We start from the raw sequence: 19,651 nt of genomic DNA, 5'->3' as shown, positions 1-19,651 counted from the left end.
GAGTCTTCTGGACTTCGAAAATTTTCCGATCTATCAAGTGATGCGCGACTCCGTCGGACTGTGGAAATTTTTTGACCCAAAGAGTAATGCGCGACTCTCTCGGACTTCGAAAATTTTTCGATCCAACGAGTGATGCGCGACTTCGTCGGACTGTGGAAATTTTTCGACCCGAAGAGTGATGCCTGACTCTTTCGGAATTTGAAAAATTTCCGATCCAACGAGTGATGCGCGACTTCTTCGGACATTGGAAATTTTTCGATCCAACAAGTAATGTGCGACTCTTTCGGACTTTAAAAAATTTCCGATCTAACGAGTGATGCGCGACTCTTTCGGACTTTGAAAATTTTCCGAACCAACGAATGATGCGCGACTCTTTCGGACTTCCAAAATTTCTCGATCCAACGAGTGATGCGCGACTCCCTCGAAATTTGAGAATTTTTCGATCCAACGACTGATGCGCGACTCTTCCGGACTTTGAAAATTTTTCGATCCAACGAGTAATGCGCGACTTTTTCGGATCTGGAAATTCTTCGATCCAACAAGTGATGCGCGACTCTTCCGGACTTTGAAAATTTTCCGATCCAACGAGTGATGTGCGACTCTTCCAGACTTCGAAAATTTTCCGATCCAACAAATGATGCGCGACTGTTTCGGACTTTGATAATTTTTCGATCCAACGAGTGATGCGCGACTCTCTCGGACTTTAAAAATATTTCGATTCAACGAGTGATGCGCGACTCTTTCGGACTCTGAAAATTTTTCGATCCAACGAGTGATGTGCGACTTTTCCGGACTCTGAAAATTTTCCGATCCAACAAGTGATGCGCGACTCTTTCGGACTTTGAAAATTTTTCGATCCAACGAGTGATGTGCGACTCTTCCAAACTTCGAAAATTTTCCGATCCAACAAATGATGCGCGACTGTTTCGGACTGTGGAAATTTTTTGACCCAAAGAGTAATGCGCGACTCTCTCGGACTTTGATAATTTTTCGATCCAACGAGTGATGCGCGACTCTTTCGGACTAAAATAATTTTTCGATCCAACGAGTGATGCGCGACTCCGTCGGACTGTGAAAATTTTTCGACCCAACGAGTGATGCCTGACTCTTTCGGAATTTAAAAAATTTTCGATCCAACGAGTGATGCGCGACTTCTTCGGACATTGGAAATTTTTCGATCCAACAAGTAATGTGCGACTCTTTCGGACTTTGAGAAATTTCCGATCTAACGAGTGATGCGCGACTCTTTCGGACTTTAAAAATTTTCCGATCCAACGAATAATGCGCGACTCTTTCGGACTTCCAAAATTTCTCGATCCAACGAGTGATGCGCGACTCCCTCGAAATAAGAGAATTTTTCGATCCAACGACTGATGCGCGACTCTTTCGGACTTTGAACATTTTTCGATCCAACGAGTAATGCGCGACTTTTTCGGATCTGGAAATTCTTCGATCCAACAAGTGATGCGCGACTCTTCCGGACTTTGAAAATTTTTCGATCCAACGAGTGATGTGCGACTTTTCCAGACTTCAAAAATTTTCCGATCCAACAAATGATGCGCGACTGTTTCGGACTTTGATAATTTTTCGATCCAACGAGTGATGCGCGACTCTTTCGGACTAAAATAATTTTTCGATCCAACGAGTGATGCGCGACTCCGTCGGACTGTGAAAATTTTTCGACCCAACGAGTGATGCCTGACTCTTTTGGAATTTGAAAAATTTCCGATCTAACAAGTGATGCGCGACTCTTTCGGACTGTGGAAATTTTTTAACCCAGAGAGTAATGCGCGACTCTCTCGGACTTTGGAAATTTTTCCATCCAACGAGTGATGCGCGACTCCGTCAGACTTCGTAAATTTTCTGATTCAACGGGTGATGCGCGACTCCGTCGGACTTTGAAAATTTTTCGATCCAACGAATGATGTGCGACTTTTCCGGACTCTGAAAATTCTCCGATCCAAAAAGTAATGCGCGACTCTTTCGGACTCTGAAAATTTTTCGACCCGAAGAGTGATGCCTGACTCTTTCGGAATTTGAAAAATTTTCGATCCAACGAGTGATGCGCGACTTCTTCGGACATTGGAAATTTTTCGATCCAACAAGTAATGTGCGACTCTTTCGGACTTTGAAAAATTTCCGATCTAACGAGTGATGCGCGACTCTTTCGGACTTCCAAATTTTCTCGATCCAACGAGTGATGCGCGACTCCCTCGAAATTTGAGAATTTTTCGATCCAACGACTGATGCGCGACTCTTTCGGACTAAAATAATTTTTCGATCCAACGAGTGATGCGCGACTCCGTCGGACTGTGAAAATTTTTCGACCCAACGAGTGATGCCTGACTCTTTCGGAATTTGAAAGTTTTTCGATCCAACGAGTGATGCGCGACTCTCTCGGACTTTGATAATTCTTCGATCCAACGAGTGATGCGCGACTCTTTCGGACTAAAATAATTTTTCGATCCAACGAGTGATGCGCGACTTCGTCGGACTGTGAAAATTTTTCGACCCAACGAGTGATTCCTGACTCTTTCGGAATTTGAAAGTTTTCCGATCCAACGAGTGATGCGCGAGTCTTCTGGACTTCGAAAATTTTCTGATCTATCAAGTGATGCGCGACTCCGTCGGACTGTGGAAATTTTTTGACCCAAAGAGTAATGCGCGACTCTCTCGGACTTCGAAAATTTTTCGATCCAACGAGTGATGCGCGACTTCGTCGGACTGTGGAAATTTTTCGACCCGAAGAGTGATGCCTGACTCTTTCGGAATTTGAAAAATTTTCGATCCAACGAGTGATGCGCGACTTCTTCGGACATTGGAAATTTTTCGATCCAACAAGTAATGTGCGACTCTTTCGGACTTTGAAAAATTTTCGATCTAACGAGTGATGCGCGACTCTTTCGGACTTTAAAAATTTTCCGATCCAACAAATAATGCGCGACTCTTTCGGACTTCCAAAATTTCTCGATCCAACGAGTGATGCGCGACTCCCTCGAAATAAGAGAATTTTTCGATCCAACGACTGATGCGCGACTCTTTCGGACTTTGAAAATTTTTCGATCCAACGAGTAATGCGCGACTTTTTCGGATCTGGAAATTCTTCGATCCAACAAGTGATGCGCGACTCTTCCGGACTTTGAAAATTTTTCGATCCAACGAGTGATGTGCGACTTTTCCAGACTTCGAAAATTTTCCGAACCAACAAATGATGCGCGACTGTTTCGGACTTTGATAATTTTTCGATCCAACGGGTGATGCGCGACTCTTTCGGACTAAAATAATTTTTCGATCCAACGAGTGATGCGCGACTCCGTCGGACTGTGAAAATTTTTCGACCCAACGAGTGATGCCTGACTCTTTCGGAATTTGAAAGTTTTTCAATCCAACGAGTGATGCGCGAGTCTTCTGGACTTCGAAAATTTTCTAATCTAACAAGTGATGCGCGACTCCGTCGGACTGTGGGAATTTTTCCAACCCAGAGAGTAATGCGCGACTCTCTCGGACTTTGGAAATTTTTCCATCCAACGAGTGATGCGCGACTCCGTCAGACTCCGTAAATTTTCTGATTCAACGGGTGATGCGCGACTCCGTCGGACTTTGAAAATTTTTCGATCCACCGAATGATGTGCGACTTTTCCGGACTCTGAAAATTCTCCGATCCAAAAAGTAATGCGCGACTCTTTCGGACTCTGAAAATTTTTCGACCCGAAGAGTGATGCCTGACTCTTTCGGGATTTGAAAATTTTTCGATCCAACGAGTGATGCGCGACTTCTTCGGACTTTGGAAATCTTTCGATCCAACAAGTAATGTGCGACTCTTTCGGACTTTGAAAAATTTCCGATCTAACAAGTGATGCGCGACTCTTTCGGACTTTGAAATTTTTCCGATCCAACGAATAATGCGCGACTCTTTCGGACTTCCAAAATTTCTCGATCCAACGAGTGATGCGCGACTCCCTCGAAATTTAAGAATTTTTCGATCCAACGAGTGATGCGCGACTCTTTCGGACTTTGAAAATTTTTTGATCCAACGAGTAATGCGCGACTTCTTCGGATCTGGAAATTCTTCGATCCAACAAGTGATGCGCGACTCTTCCGGAATTTTGAAAATTTTTCGATCCAACGAGTGATGTGCGACTCTTCCAGACTTCGAAAATTTTCCGATCCAACAAATGATGCGCGACTCTTTCAAAATAAAATAATTTTTCGATCCAACGAGTGATGCGCGACTCCGTCGGACTGTGAAAATTCTTCGACCCAACGAGTGATGCCTGACTCTTTCGGAATTTGAAAGTTTTTCGATCCAACGAGTGATGCGCAAGTCTTCTGGACTTCGAAAATTTTCTGATCTATCAAGTGATGCGCGACTCCGTCGGACTGTGGAAATTTTTTGACCCAAAGAGTAATGCGCGACTCTCTCGGACTTTGAAAATTTTTCGATCCAACGAGTGATGCGCGACTTCGTCGGACTGTGGAAATTTTTCGACCCGAAGAGTGATGCCTGACTCTTTCGGAATTTGAAAAATTTTCGATCCAACGAGTAATGCGCGACTTCTTCGGACATTGGAAATTTTTCGATCCAACATTAATGTGCGACTCTTTCGGACTTTGAAAAATTTCCGATCTAACGAGTGATGCGCGACTCTTTCGGACTTTGAAAATTTTCCGATCGAACGAATAATGCGCGACTCTTTCGGACTTCCAAAATTTCTCGATCCAACGAGTGATGCGCGACTCCCTCGAAATTTGAGAATTTTCCGATTCAACGAGTGATGCGCGACTTCTTCGGACTTTGGAAATTTTTCGATACAACAAGTAATGCGCGACTCTTTCGGACTCTGAAAATTTTTCGATCCAACGAGTGATGTGCGACTTTTCCAGACTTTGAAAATTTTCCGATCCAAAGAGTGATGCGCGACACTCTCGGACTTTAAAAATTTTTCGATCCAACGAGTGATGCGCGACTCTTTCGGACTTTGAAAATTTTCCGATCCAACGAATTATGCGCGACTCTTTCGGACTTCCGAAATTTCTCGATTCAACGAGTGATGCGCGACTCCGTCAAAATTTGAGAATTTTTCGATCCAACGAGTGATGCGCGACTCTTTTGGACTTTGAAAATTTTTCGATCCAACGAGTGAGCCGCGACTTTTTCGGATCTGGAAATTCTTCGATCCAACAAGTGATGCGCGACTCTTTCGGACTTTGAAAATTTTTCGATCCAACGAGTGATGTGCGACTCTTCCAAACTTCGGAAATTTTCCGATCCAACAAATAATGCGCGACTGCTTCGGACTTTGATAATTTTTCGATCCAACGAGTGATGCGCGACTCTTTCGGACTCAAATAATTTTTCGATCCAACGAGTGATGCGCGACTCCGTCGGACTGTGAAAATTTTTCGACCCAACGAGTGATGCCTGACTCTTTCGGAATTTGAAAGTTTTTCGATCCAACGAGTGATGCGCGAGTCTTCTGGACTTCGAAAATTTTCTGATCTATCAAGTGATGCGCGACTCCGTCGGACTGTGGAAATTTTTTGACCCAAAGAGTAATGCGCAACTCTCTCGGCTTTTGAAAATTTTTCGATCCAACGAGTGATGCGCGACTTCGTCGGACTGTGGAAATTTTCCGACCCGGAAAGTGATGCCTGACTCTTTCGGAATTTGAAAATTTTTTGATCCAACGAGTGATGCGCGACTTCTTCGGACTTTGGAAATTTTTCGATCCAACAAGTAATGTGCGACTCTTTCGGACTTCCAAAATTTCTCGATCCAACGAGTGATGCGCGACTCCCTCGAAATTTGAGAATTTTTCGATCCAACGAGTGATGCGCGACTCTTTCGGACTTCGAAAATTTTTTGATCCAACGAGTAATGCGCGACTTTTTCGGATCTGGAAATTTTTCGATCCAACAAGTGATGCGCGACTCTTCCGGACTTTGAGAATTTTTCGATCCAACGAGTGATGTGCGACTGTTGAGGAAATGAATTAGATGAGAAGGACGTCGAACTCCTTGCAATAACTTAGATTTTATTGTAGTTCACGATTACATCAATGTACGAACGGTATGAATGAGTTGACTGATTAGTTATAATAAAATTGATCACTTGAGCAGTATTTGAGGATTATATTAATCACATGAGATGTCGTTGACGATTATGAGTATCATGAGCGGTCTAGAGGATTATATTAATCACTTGAGCTGAGCTTACTTAACACCAAAAGGGATTTTGTTCTAACGGCGAACCGGTGAGTTCAAAAATTAATTAGTAATGGCTGAGGCCAGAGACGGAACAAGGGCGCCCTTTTCTGAGATGCGGCAGCGTGTCGCGAGTTCACGCTGATCGACAGCAACAGGTGTCGCTATCTTGAGCGGCTTATTTCCCAAACATTTCCGCCCGCCATCAGCAACAGGGTTGATGATGAGTGAGAACAGTTAGTGAAGTGACACTGGTAGAAGCGCAAGCTTGGAGATCGGTCGAGTGAGTGTAGTGGTAGCTGTCTTCAGTGATACAACTCGGGTGATTCCATCGTCTCCCGGCAACAGTTTGAGCACCCGGGCCATTGGCCACTTTCCTGGAGGCAAACGCTCATCAGTGATTAGGACTAGCGATCCTACCTGTATGTTATTATGAGGGTGGCGCCACTTGGAAATCGCTTGCAAGCGCTGCAAGTACTGAGTTGACCATGTGTGCCAGAACTGTTGCATTCTCTGCTGAATGAACTGCCAGCGAGACAGTCGATTCGTGGAGACGTCCAGAAGAGAAGGCTCGGGGACTGCGTTGAGTGCAGTTCCTATGAGAAAGTGCCCTGGCGTGAGCACTTGAGTGTCTTCAGGGTCATCGCTAAGTGGTTCGAGGGGTCTTGAGTTCAGGATCGCCTCTATTTGAGTGAGGAGCGTAGCAGTCTCCTCGTAGGTGAGCAATGTGTCTCCAACAGTTCTCTTGATGTGGAACTTGAGAGACTTTACAACTGCTTCCCATTTACCACCCATGTGAGGGGCTGCAGGTGGGTTGAAAAGCCACTGAGTCTTGTCCTGTGAGAGCAGCGAGGCAATTTTCTGGTGCCCTGATGAGCCTTCTGCGAAGCACTGCTTGAGTTGTGCCTCGGCACCCAGGAAGTTGGTCCCACAATCAGAGTAGAGTGTTGAAGGAATGCCTCTTCTTGAGGTGAATCGTCTGTAGGTTGCGATGAACCCTTCGGTTGTGTAGTCTGAGACCACCTCGAGGTGAGTAGCCGAGGTTGTGAGACAAACGAATACGCAGATCCAGCCCTTGTGAGTTCTTGAACCCCTACCCTTCCAGGTTTTGAGGGTGAGTGGTCCGGCGTAGTCAATGCCAGTGTGCGAGAAAGGACGTGACGGTGTGACTCGAGCCCGAGGTAGTTGGCCCATCAATTGCTGAGCACGGATCCCCCTTTGTCGAGCGCACACCACACACCTGAGCACGTATGACTTGACTGGAGCTCTACCGCCGATGATCCAATAGAGTTGTCTGATAAGTGCCAGCGTTGTTTGGGTGCCACCATGCATCGTCTGCTTATGAGCGTGAGCGATGATGAGTTCTGAGAGCCTTGAGGTGCGAGGGAGAATCGCTGGATGCTTCGTCTCGTACGAGAGGTCTGATTTCTTGAGACGGCCACCCACTCTGAGCACACCATCCTTGTCGATGAATGCTGTGAGTCGGCTGAGTGGATGTGAGTTTGGCAGTTGAGACTGCCAGTTGAGTTGGGCGAGTTCTTCTCGGAAGTAGGCCGACTGCGTAGCCTTAATCCAGAAGAGTCGTGAATCTTCCATATCATTTGATGAGATGGAAGCTGCTGGTGAGTTTCGTTTTCTTGAAAGCTTCTTAAAGAGATTACTGCACAGAGAGGTGATTCTGAGCAGCGTGTTGAGCGATGAAAACTTGTAGATGAGATCCCAATGATATTCCGGAGAATTTCGCACTGCGTGCAGTGTAACTGTTGCACGAGCTTCTTGGGCACATGTATCATCAGGAGCCAGGTCGGCTTGAGTGGGCCATGAGGCCTCTGGTTGAGTCATCCATGGTGGTCCCGTCCACCATAGAGGGTGTTCTTCGAGCTGATCTGTGGTTATACCACGCGAAGCACAGTCAGCTGGATTTGAGGTGCCTGGTACATGCCTCCAATGAGCTCTCTCGGTGAGTTCTTGGATTTTTGTAACCCGGTTACGTACATAATCCTTCCACCTCGAGGGATGAGCCTTGATCCATGTGAGTGTTACTTGAGAGTCCGTCCACAAATGAGTGTTGATTATGTTCATGTTTAGAGTAGCAGAAACATGGTTTATAAGCGTGGAAAGTAGCAGCGCTGCTGTGAGTTCTAACCGCGGGATGGTTAGGCGTTTGAGAGGTGAGACTTTCGTTCGTGAGCAGATGAGCGAAACGTTGGCGCCTGTGGACGGTGAGTGGACGACGAGATACACAACGGCTGCTATTGCAAACTGCGACGCATCAGAGAATCCATGCAGCTCAACAGCTGAGTCAGAGAGCGTGTTGAACCACCTTGGGATGGAGAGTCTGGCCAGACTAGTGAGATCTTGTCTGATGCTGAGCCATTGAGTTATGAGTTGTTCTGGGAGCGGGTCGTCCCAGTTGAGCTTGTGTAACCATAGTGCCTGAAGAAACATTTTGGCTCTGATTACAACTGGTGCGGTGAAGCCTAGTGGATCAAAGAGTTGTGCTACTTCTGATAAGATGAGGCGTTTCGAGAATCTAGCGGGGTAAGTTGATGAGATGGTTGAGAAGTTGAACGTGTCTTGCTGTGGTGACCATCTTATGCCCAGGATTTTGGCGTTGCAGGCGTCGAATGCGATGTCTGATGCGTGACCGAGTTCTGATGAAACTTCGTCCAGCAGCTGCCTTGACGTCGAGTGCCATTTGGCTAGCGGAAATCCGCCCGCGTGGCAGAGTTGTATGAGTTGTCGAGCTGTTTGAGTGAGCTCGTCCACCGTATCCGACCCTCCGAAGATGTCGTCAACGTATCGACCGTGAGTAATCGGTTCCACAGCGAGGGGGTACCTTGAGCCTTCGTCCTCAGCAAGCTGAAGCAGTGTCCTTACAGCTAAGAACGGGGCTGCCTTGGTTCCGTACGTGACCGTCGTGAGCTGGTAATGAGCTTCCCTTTCCTGCTCGTCTACCCACAGTATCCGCTGAAGATCCCAATCATCTGGGTGTATCTTGATTTGCCGATACATTTTTGTGATGTCTGTGGCGAACAAGAACTTGTGTCGACGGATCCAGATGAGCAAATCGAATATATTGAGCATCAGATTCGGACCAGCGTGCATGAGATCGTTGACAGAGTAGCCGGTGGAGCTGGCGCTTGAGCCGTTGAAAACCACTCGGAGTTTTGTGGTCGAGCTGTCTGGCTTGAGCACCCCATGATGTGGCAGATAATAGTGAGGTCTTCTGCTTGCTGAGCTGTCGTCGAGCTTGATCATATGCTTAGCCCTTTCATACTCTTGCATGAACTGAGTGTACAGTGCGCAGTACTGAGCATCCCTGCCAAGACGTTTGAGAATTCGTAACAAGCACTGATGTGCCGTGTTTTGTGAGTCCCCTAAGGCTGCTGGAGACATCTTGAGCGGTATTCTGACGATGTAACGGCCTGTTGAGTCCCTAGAATGGGTCGTGCTGAAGTGGCGTTCACACTCCTGTTCTTCCGGGGTGAGTCGTGAGTCAGATGAGCTCGGAGGTTCTTCTTGAACCCAGAACCGTGTCAGCAGCTCTTGCAATGATGAGTTTGATGCCTGTGAGACGCCATGGTGTGCTGTTCTGACAATTGTGACCGGTGCATGAACCGGGCCGATGACTAGCCAGCCGAAGATCGACAATTGAGCGATAGGAGTTTCCGGTGAGTGCCTGATGATGTTAGGTTTGATGAGCTGCCCGTAGAAATCTGCTCCTATGATCACGTCTATGGCCCTCGGAGTGAGAAACTCTGGGTCAGCCAAGTTCAACCTCGTGAGATGAGGCCATTCGAGCTCTTGAGATATCACGCTGGTTGGCAGGATGGTCGTGACGGTCTTCAGGACGTGAGCCGAGATGGTGACTGAGAGTGGTCTATATCTTGAATGAAGGGTGAGCGCAACGACACCCTTGGTTTGTGAAGTCCGTTTTCCGCCAACCCCATAGATGTCCAATGTTGAGTGCTTTCGTTGCAGGCTGAGCTGTCTGGTGAGATTTTCCGAGATAAAGGAGACTTCTGAGCCAGGGTCGATGAGGACTCGAACCTGATGTGATGAGGTCGGTGAGAAGGCTGTGGTGACGGCTGTTGCCAGCAGGGTGAGATGGCCGGAGTTCATGAGTGAGCGCGCAGAAGTGCGATCGTGGTTATTGACGATCGATCCCGCACTTCATGCCGTTGATGATTTGGCCTCTGGAATTGGATCCCTTTGCGCATCTTGAGATGACTGGGTGCGCTCGGTGGACGTGTTGAACACGCTTGAGAGGTCTGCGCCATGTAACATGGTGTGATGAGAGTCACTGCATGTTTTGCATTGCCGAGAGCTGTTGCACTTGCGTGCATTGTGCCGACCTAGGCAATTGCAGCACAACCTACGCTCCCTGACCAAGTTCACACGTTGCGCCAATGAGTAGTCTCGCAGCCTTGGGCACATCACGATGAAGTGATCCTGACCGCAACAGTCACACGGATATGGTGATCTACGCTGAGTTGTCTGCTGAGTGGTCTTCATGGATGCTGGTGATGAGCGGTCTTGAGGCTGCTGAGACGCCTGGTGTGAGCTAGCACGCTTGGGTATGGCTCCCTTCGCAGCGCTGGATTGAACAGGCGTCGGCGTTTCGTCTATGGTCTCCAAGGTACGCGCACGAGCCATTAGAAACGCTGTGAGTTGGCTGAGCGTCGGAAACTCGTCAGTGGATGTAAGAGAGGTCTCCCATCTTTCACGGGTGTCTCGGTCGAGCAGTCCACTAATGAGAGCCACCATCAGACAGTCGTTGTTGGTTTCGGACGTGAGTGTTCTGAGCGCTTGGGTGGTCTCATTGATGATGCTCACCATCTTGGTAAGCGAGCTGGCCTGACGCCTTGGCATCGGTTTGAGATTGAGCAGCCGATCGAGATGAGTTTTAATGATGAGCCTTTTGTTCTCAAATCGGGCGTCGAGGAGTTGCCACGCTGCATTGTACGATGCAGGGTGAGGTGAGAGATTGGCAATGAGCTCCGAAGCGTCACCCTGTATAGCACCCTTTAAGTACTGAAACTTTTCCAGGTCAGTAAGGTCTGAGCGATTCCCTATAACCGAGAGGAACATGGCCTTGAATTCCGGCCATTTCCGACAATCCCCGCTGAACGTAGGTACCGTCAATTCGGGCAGACGCGGGCGTGGGCGGGAGCCAGTCCCGGATGAGTCGGCAGATTGAGCAGGCGCGGTGAGTTGCTCTTGGAGACGGCCAAGCAGCCGCTTGGTCTTTAGCATCAGCCTGGTTTCCGTGCTGCTGACCTTGCGAGCAAAGTATGCGTGGTCTAGGTGAGCAGGCGGCCAATGGGAGACGAGCCATGAGTGTTCTGTTCGAAATGCCTGATGCAGCTCTTCGAGTTGATCGAGCATCACAGTGACCTCCGTCAGCATCACGTCGTCGGCAGGCTCTGAGGCTTGAGTGAGCAGTTCTTCCATTGACTCGATGATCTCGTTTTGAGCGTGCACGCGGAGAAATAATTCGCCGCTGAGGATCGTGGGTGAGCTGCTTCGAGTGCTGGGGCCTTGGGGCGGCTCGGGGACATCAAGGTTGCCAGCTGAGGGATTCTGAGTCGGCGGTCGTGAGCCGTCAATCGGACCCTTGCCTGGTGCATTATCGTGCATGAGAGGCATTGCGACGTGCTGTGTGAGCTGTCACTTGCAAATTGGCTACTCCCTGAATTGAGCGTCACTGAACTGCACACAAACACGAGAGGCCACAATACGTGCGCGAGTCACAATTATTCGCAGAAAGGTGAGAAGTCTGTGGTGAGTCAGTATGGCACGAGCGCGAGCGAGACGACAATATTCACCGTACTCCACGAGTGTAAGAGAGACGGCGCTATACCGCACAGCACACGAGCACGAGAGAGTTAGAGATATGCCGTACGGCACACGAAAGCGAGAGAGTCAGAGCTGTACCGCACAGCACACGAGAAAGAGAGAGTCAGCGCTATACCGCACAGCACACGAGAAAGAGAGAGTCAGAGCAATACCGCACAGCACACGAGAAAGAGAGAGTCAGCGCTATACCGCACAGCACCTGAGCGCGAGAGAGTTAGAGACGTACCGCACAGCACACGAGCGCGAGAGAGCGAGATGTACCGCACAGCACACGAGCGCGAGAGAGCGAGAGCTATACCGCACAGCACACTGATATTAACGGATAAGAAATTGCAATGTTCGATCCGGCTCGAAGGACCAAATGTTGAGGAAATGAATTAGATGAGAAGGACGTCGAACTCCTTGCAATAACTTAGATTTTATTGTAGTTCACGATTACATCAATGTACGAACGGTATGAATGAGTTGACTGATTAGTTATAATAAAATTGATCACTTGAGCAGTATTTGAGGATTATATTAATCACATGAGATGTCGTTGACGATTATGAGTATCATGAGCGGTCTAGAGGATTATATTAATCACTTGAGCTGAGCTTACTTAACACCAAAAGGGATTTTGTTCTAACGGCGAACCGGTGAGTTCAAAAATTAATTAGTAATGGCTGAGGCCAGAGACGGAACAAGGGCGCCCTTTTCTGAGATGCGGCAGCGTGTCGCGAGTTCACGCTGATCGACAGCAACAGGTGTCGCTATCTTGAGCGGCTTATTTCCCAAACAGCGACTCTTCCAGACTTTGAAAATTTTTTGATTCAACGAGTAATGCGCGACTTTTTCGGATCTGGAAATTCTTCGATCCAACAAGTGATGCGCGACTCTTCCGGACTTTGAGAATTTTCCGATCCAACAAATGATGCGCGACTGTTTCGGACTTTGATAATTTTTCGATCCAACGAGTGATGCGCGACTCTTTCGGACTAAAATAATTTTTCGATCCAACGAGTGATGCGCGACTCCGTTGGACTGTGAAAATTTTTCGACCCAACGAGTGATGCCTGACTCTTTCGGAATTTGAAAGTTTTTCGATCCAACGAGTGATGCGCGAGTCTTCTGGACTTCGAAAATTTTCTGATCTATCAAGTGATGCGCGACTCCGTCGGACTGTGGAAATTTTTTGACCCAAAGAGTAATGCGCGACTCTCTCGGACTTCGAAAATTTTTCGATCCAACGAGTGATGCGCGACTTCGTCGGACTGTGGAAATTTTTCGACCCGAAGAGTGATGCCTGACTCTTTCGGAATTTGAAAAATTTTCGATCCAACGAGTGATGCGCGACTTCTTCGGACATTGGAAATTTTTCGATCCAACAAGTAATGTGCGACTCTTTCGGACTTTGAAAATTTTCCGAACCAACGAATAATGCGCGACTATTTCGGACTTCCAAAATTTCTCGATCCAACGAGTGATGCGCGACTCCCTCGAAATTTGAGAATTTTTCGATCCAACGACTGATGCGCGACTCTTCCGGACTTTGAAAATTTTTCGATCCAACGAGTAATGCGCGACTTTTTCAGATCTGGAAATTCTTCGATCCAACAAGTGATGCGCGACTCTTCCGGACTTTGAAAATTTTTCGATCCAACGAGTGATGTGCGACTCTTCCAGACTTCGAAAATTTTCCGATCCAACAAATGATGCGCGACTGTTTCGGACTTTGATAATTTTTCGATCCAACGAGTGATGCGCGACTCTCTCGGACTTTAAAAATATTTCGATTCAACGAGTGATGCGCGACTCTTTCGGACTCTGAAAATTTTTCGATCCAACGAGTGATGTGCGACTTTTCCGGACTCTGAAAATTTTCCGATCCAACAAGTGATGCGCGACTCTTTCGGACTTTGAAAATTTTTCGATCCAACGAGTGATGTGCGACTCTTCCAAACTTCGAAAATTTTCCGATCCAACAAATGATGCGCGACTGTTTCGGACTGTGGAAATTTTTTGACCCAAAGAGTAATGCGCGACTCTCTCGGACTTTGATAATTTTTCGATCCAACAAGTGATGCGCGACTCTTTCGGACTAAAATAATTTTTCGATCCAACGAGTGATGCGCGACTCCGTCGGACTGTGAAAATTTTTCGACCCAACGAGTGATGCCTGACTCTTTCGGAATTTGAAAGTTTTTCGATCCAACGAGTGATGCGCGAGTCTTCTGGACTTCGAAAATTTTCTGATCTATCAAGTGATGCGCGACTCCGTCGGACTGTGGAAATTTTTTGACCCAAAGAGTAATGCGCGACTCTCTCGGACTTTGAAAATTTTTCGATCCAACGAGTGATGCGCGACTTCGTCGGACTGTGGAAATTTTTCGACCCGAAGAGTGATGCCTGACTCTTTCGGAATTTAAAAAATTTTCGATCCAACGAGTGATGCGCGACTTCTTCGGACATTGGGAATTTTTCGATCCAACAAGTAATGTGCGACTCTTTCGGACTTTGAGAAATTTCCGATCTAACGAGTGATGCGCGACTCTTTCGGACTTTGAAAATTTTCCGATCCAACGAATAATGCGCGACTCTTTCGGACTTCCAAAATTTCTCGATCCAACGAGTGATGCGCGACTCCCTCGAAATAAGAGAATTTTTCGATTCAACGACTGATGCGCGACTCTTTCGGACTTTGAAAATTTTTCGATCCAACGAGTAATGCGCGACTTTTTCGGATCTGGAAATTCTTCGATCCAACAAGTGATGCGCGACTCTTCCGGACTTTGAAAATTTTTCGATCCAACGAGTGATGTGCGACTTTTCCAGACTTCAAAAATTTTCCGATCCAACAAATGATGCGCGACTGTTTCGGACTTTGATAATTTTTCGATCCAACGGGTGATGCGCGACTCTTTCGGACTAAAATAATTTTTCGATCCAACGAGTGATGCGCGACTCCGTCGGACTGTGAAAATTTTTCGACCCAACGAGTGATGCCTGACTCTTTTGGAATTTGAAAAATTTCCGATCTAACAAGTGATGCGCGACTCTTTCGGACTTTGAAAATTTTTTGATCCAACGAGTAATGCGCGACTTCTTCGGATCTGGAAATTCTTCGATCCAACAAGTGATGCGCAAATCTTCCGGAATTTTGAAAATTTTTCGATCCAACGAGTGATGTGCGACTCTTCCAGACTTCGAAAATTTTCCGATCCAACAAATGATGCGCGACTCTTTCGAAATAAAATAATTTTTCGATCCAACGAGTGATGCGCGACTCCGTCGGACTGTGAAAATTTTTCGACCCAACGAGTGATGCCTGACTCTTTCGGAATTTGAAAGTTTTTCGATCCAACGAGTGATGCGCAAGTCTTCTGGACTTCGAAAATTTTCTGATCTATCAAGTGATGCGCGACTCCGTCGGACTGTGGAAATTTTTTGACCCAAAGAGTAATGCGCGACTCTCTCGGACTTTGAAAATTTTTCGATCCAACGAGTGATGCGCGACTTCGTCGGACTGTGGAAATTTTTCGACCCGAAGAGTGATGCCTGACTCTTTCGGAATTTGAAAAATTTTCGATCTAACGAGTAATGCGCGACTTCTTCGGACATTGGAAATTTTTCGATCCAACATTAATGTGCGACTCTTTCGGACTTTGAAAAATTTCCGATCTAACGAGTGATGCGCGACTCTTCCGGACTTTGAAAATTTTCCGATCAAACGAATAATGCGCGACTCTTCCAGACTTCCAAAATTTCTCGATCCAACGAGTGATGCGCGACTCCCTCGAAATTTGAGAATTTTCCGATTCAACGAGTGATGCGCGACTTCTTCGGACTTTGATAATTTTCTGATCCAACGAGTGATGCGCGACTCTTTCGGACTTAGATAATTTTTCGATCCAACGAGTGATGCGCGACTCTTTCGGACTCTGAAAATTTTTCGATCCAACGAGTGATGTGCGACTTTTCCAGACTTTGAAAATTTTCCGATCCAAAGAGTGATGCGCGACTCTCTCGGACTTTAAAAATTTTTCGATCCAACGAGTGATGCGCGACTCTTTCGGACTTTGAAAATTTTCCGATCCAACGAAGAATGCGCGACTCTTTCGGACTTCCGAAATTTTTCGACCCAACGAGTGATGCCTGACTCTTTCGGAATTTGAAAGTTTTTCGATCCAACGAGTGATGCGCGACTCTCTCGGACTTTGATAATTTTTCGATCCAACGAGTGATGCGCGACTCTTTCGGACTAAAATAATTTTTCGATCCAACGAGTGATGCGCGACTCCGTCGGACTGTGAAAATTTTTCGACCCAACGAGTGATGCCTGACTCTTTCGGAATTTGAAAGTTTTCCGATCCAACGAGTGATGCGCAAGTCTTCTGGACTTCGAAAATTTTCTGATCTATCAAGTGATGCGCGACTCCGTCGGACTGTGGAAATTTTTTGACCCAAAGAGTAATGCGCGACTCTCTCGGACTTTGAAAATTTTTCGATCCAACGAGTGATGCGCGACTTCGTCGGACTGTGGAAATTTTTCGACCCGAAGAGTGATGCCTGACTCTTTCGGAATTTGAAAAATTTTCGATCCAACGAGTGATGCGCGACTTCTTCGGACATTGGAAATTTTTCGATCCAACAAGTAATGTGCGACTCTTTCGGACTTTGAAAAATTTTCGATCTAACGAGTGATGCGCGACTCTTTCGGACTTTGAAAATTTTCCGATCCAACAAATAATGCGCGACTCTTTCGGACTTCCAAAATTTCTCGATCCAACGAGTGATGCGCGACTCCCTCGAAATAAGAGAATTTTTCGATCCAACGACTGATGCGCGACTCTTTCGGACTTTGAAAATTTTTCGATCCAACGAGTAATGCGCGACTTTTTCGGATCTGGAAATTCTTCGATCCAACAAGTGATGCGCGACTCTTCCGGACTTTGAAAATTTTTCGATCCAACGAGTGATGTGCGACTCTTCCAGACTTCGAAAATTTTCCGAACCAACAAATGATGCGCGACTATTTCGGACTTTGATAATTTTTCGATCCAACGGGTGATGCGCGACTCTTTCGGACTAAAATAATTTTTCGATCCAACGAGTGATGCGCGACTCCGTCGGACTGTGGAAATTTTTTGACCCAAAGAGTAATGCGCGACTCTCTCGGACTTCGGAAATTTTTCGATCCAACGAGTGATGCGCGACTTCGTCGGACTGTGGAAATTTTTCGACCCGAAGAGTGATGCCTGACTCTTTCGGAAATTGAAAAATTTTCGATCCAACGAGTGATGCGCGACTTCTTCGGACATTGGAAATTTTTCGATCCAACAAGTAATGTGCGACTCTTTCGGACTTTAAAAAATTTCCGATCTAACGAGTGATGCGCGACTCTTTCGGACTTTGAAAATTTTCCGAACCAACGAATAATGCGCGACTCTTTCGGACTTCCAAAATTTCTCGATCCAACGAGTGATGCGCGACTCCCTCGAAATTTGAGAATTTTTCGATACAACAAGTAATGCGCGACTCTTTCGGACTCTGAAAATTTTTCGATCCAACGAGTGATGTGCGACTTTTCCAGACTTTGAAAATTTTCCGATCCAAAGAGTGATGCGCGACTCTCTCGGACTTCAAAAATTTTTCGATCCAACGAGTGATGCGCGACTCTTTCGGACTTTGAAAATTTTCCGATCCAACGAAGAATGCGCGACTCTTTCGGACTTCCGAAATTTCTCGATTCAACGAGTGATGCGCGACTCCGTCAAAATTTGAGAATTTTTCGATCCAACGAGTGATGCGCGACTCTTTCGGACTTTGAAAATTTTTCGATCCAACGAGTGAGCCGCGACTTTTTCGGATCTGGAAATTCTTCGATCCAACAAGTGATGCGCGACTCTTTCGGACTTTGAAAATTTTTCGATCCAACGAGTGATGTGCGACTCTTCCAAACTTCGGAAATTTTCCGATCCAACAAATAATGCGCGACTGCTTCGGACTTTGATAATTTTTCGATCCAACGAGTGATGCGCGACTCTTTCGGACTCAAATAATTTTTCGATCCAACGAGTGATGCGCGACTCCGTCGGACTGTGAAAATTTTTCGACCCAACGAGTGATGCCTGACTCTTTCGGAATTTGAAAGTTTTTCGATCCAACGAGTGATGCGCGAGTCTTCTGGACTTCGAAAATTTTCTGATCTATCAAGTGATGCGCGACTCCGTCGGACTGTGGAAATTTTTTGACCCAAAGAGTAATGCGCAACTCTCTCGGCTTTTGAAAATTTTTCGATCCAACGAGTGATGCGCGACTTCGTCGGACTGTGGAAATTTTTCGACCCGGAAAGTGATGCCTGACTCTTTCGGAATTTGAAAATTTTTTGATCCAACGAGTGATGCGCGACTTCTTCGGACTTTGGAAATTTTTCGATCCAACAAGTAATGTGCGACTCTTTCGGACTTCCAAAATTTCTCGATCCAACGAGTGATGCGCGACTCCCTCGAAATTTGAGAATTTTTCGATCCAACGAGTGATGCGCGACTCTTTCGGACTTCGAAAATTTTTTGATCCAACGAGTAATGCGCGACTTTTTCGGATCTGGAAATTCTTCGATCCAACAAGTGATGCGCGACTCTTCCGGACTTTGAGAATTTTTCGATCCAACGAGTGATGTGCGACTCTTCCAGACTTTGAAAATTTTTTGATCCAACGAGTAATGCGCGACTTTTTCGGATCTGGAAATTCTTCGATCCAACAAGTGATGCGCGACTCTTCCGGACTTTGAGAATTTTCCGATCCAACAAATGATGCGCGACTGTTTCGGACTTTGATAATTTTTCGATCCAACGAGTGATGCGCGACTCTTTCGGACTCAAATAATTTTTCGATCCAACGAGTGATGCGCGACTCCGTCGGACTGTGAAAATTTTTCGACCCAACGAGTGATGCCTGACTCTTTCGGAATTTGAAAGTTTTTCGATCCAACGAGTGATGCGCGAGTCTTCTGGACTTCGAAAATTTTCTGATCTATCAAGTGATGCGCGACTCCGTCGGACTGTGGAAATTTTTTGACCCAAAGAGTAATGCGCAACTCTCTCGGCTTTTGAAAATTTTTCGATCCAACGAGTGATGCGCGACTTCGTCGGACTGTGGAAATTTTTCGACCCGGAAAGTGATGCCTGACTCTTTCGGAATTTGAAAATTTTTTGATCCAACGAGTGATGCGCGACTTCTTCGGACTTTGGAAATTTTTCGATCCAACAAGTAATGTGCGACTCTTCCGGACTTCCAAAATTTCTCGATCCAACGAGTGATGCGCGACTCCCTCGGAATTTGAGAATTTTTCGATCCAACGAGTGATGCGCGACTCTTTCGGACTTCGAAAATTTTTTGATCCAACGAGTAATGCGCGACTTTTTCGGATCTGGAAATTCTTCGATCCAACAAGTGATGCGCGACTCTTCCGGACTTTGAGAATTTTTCGATCCAACGAGTGATGTGCGACTCTTCCAGACTTTGAAAATTTTTTGATCCAACGAGTAATGCGCGACTTTTTCGGATCTGGAAATTCTTCGATCCAACAAGTGATGCGCGACTC

General features: G+C 46.5%; 1 protein-coding gene across 1 annotated transcript; it reads right to left on the bottom strand.

Annotated features, from left to right (window-relative positions):
• Positions 1-6,441: 6,441 nt before the first annotated feature.
• Positions 6,442-10,329, bottom strand: LOC112694899. Its single transcript, XM_048653771.1, has one exon. The coding sequence runs from the start codon at positions 10,327-10,329 to the stop codon at positions 6,442-6,444; it is 3,888 nt and encodes a 1,295-aa protein (XP_048509728.1).
• Between the last annotated feature and the right edge of the window lie 9,322 nt (positions 10,330-19,651).

The sequence above is a fragment of the Athalia rosae genome, chromosome 4, assembly GCF_917208135.1.
Source record: "Athalia rosae chromosome 4, iyAthRosa1.1, whole genome shotgun sequence".
Taxonomy (NCBI): Eukaryota; Metazoa; Arthropoda; class Insecta; order Hymenoptera; family Athaliidae; genus Athalia; species Athalia rosae.
Note: the sequence above shows the minus strand (reverse complement) of the source record. Positions and strands in the feature narration are given on the sequence as shown.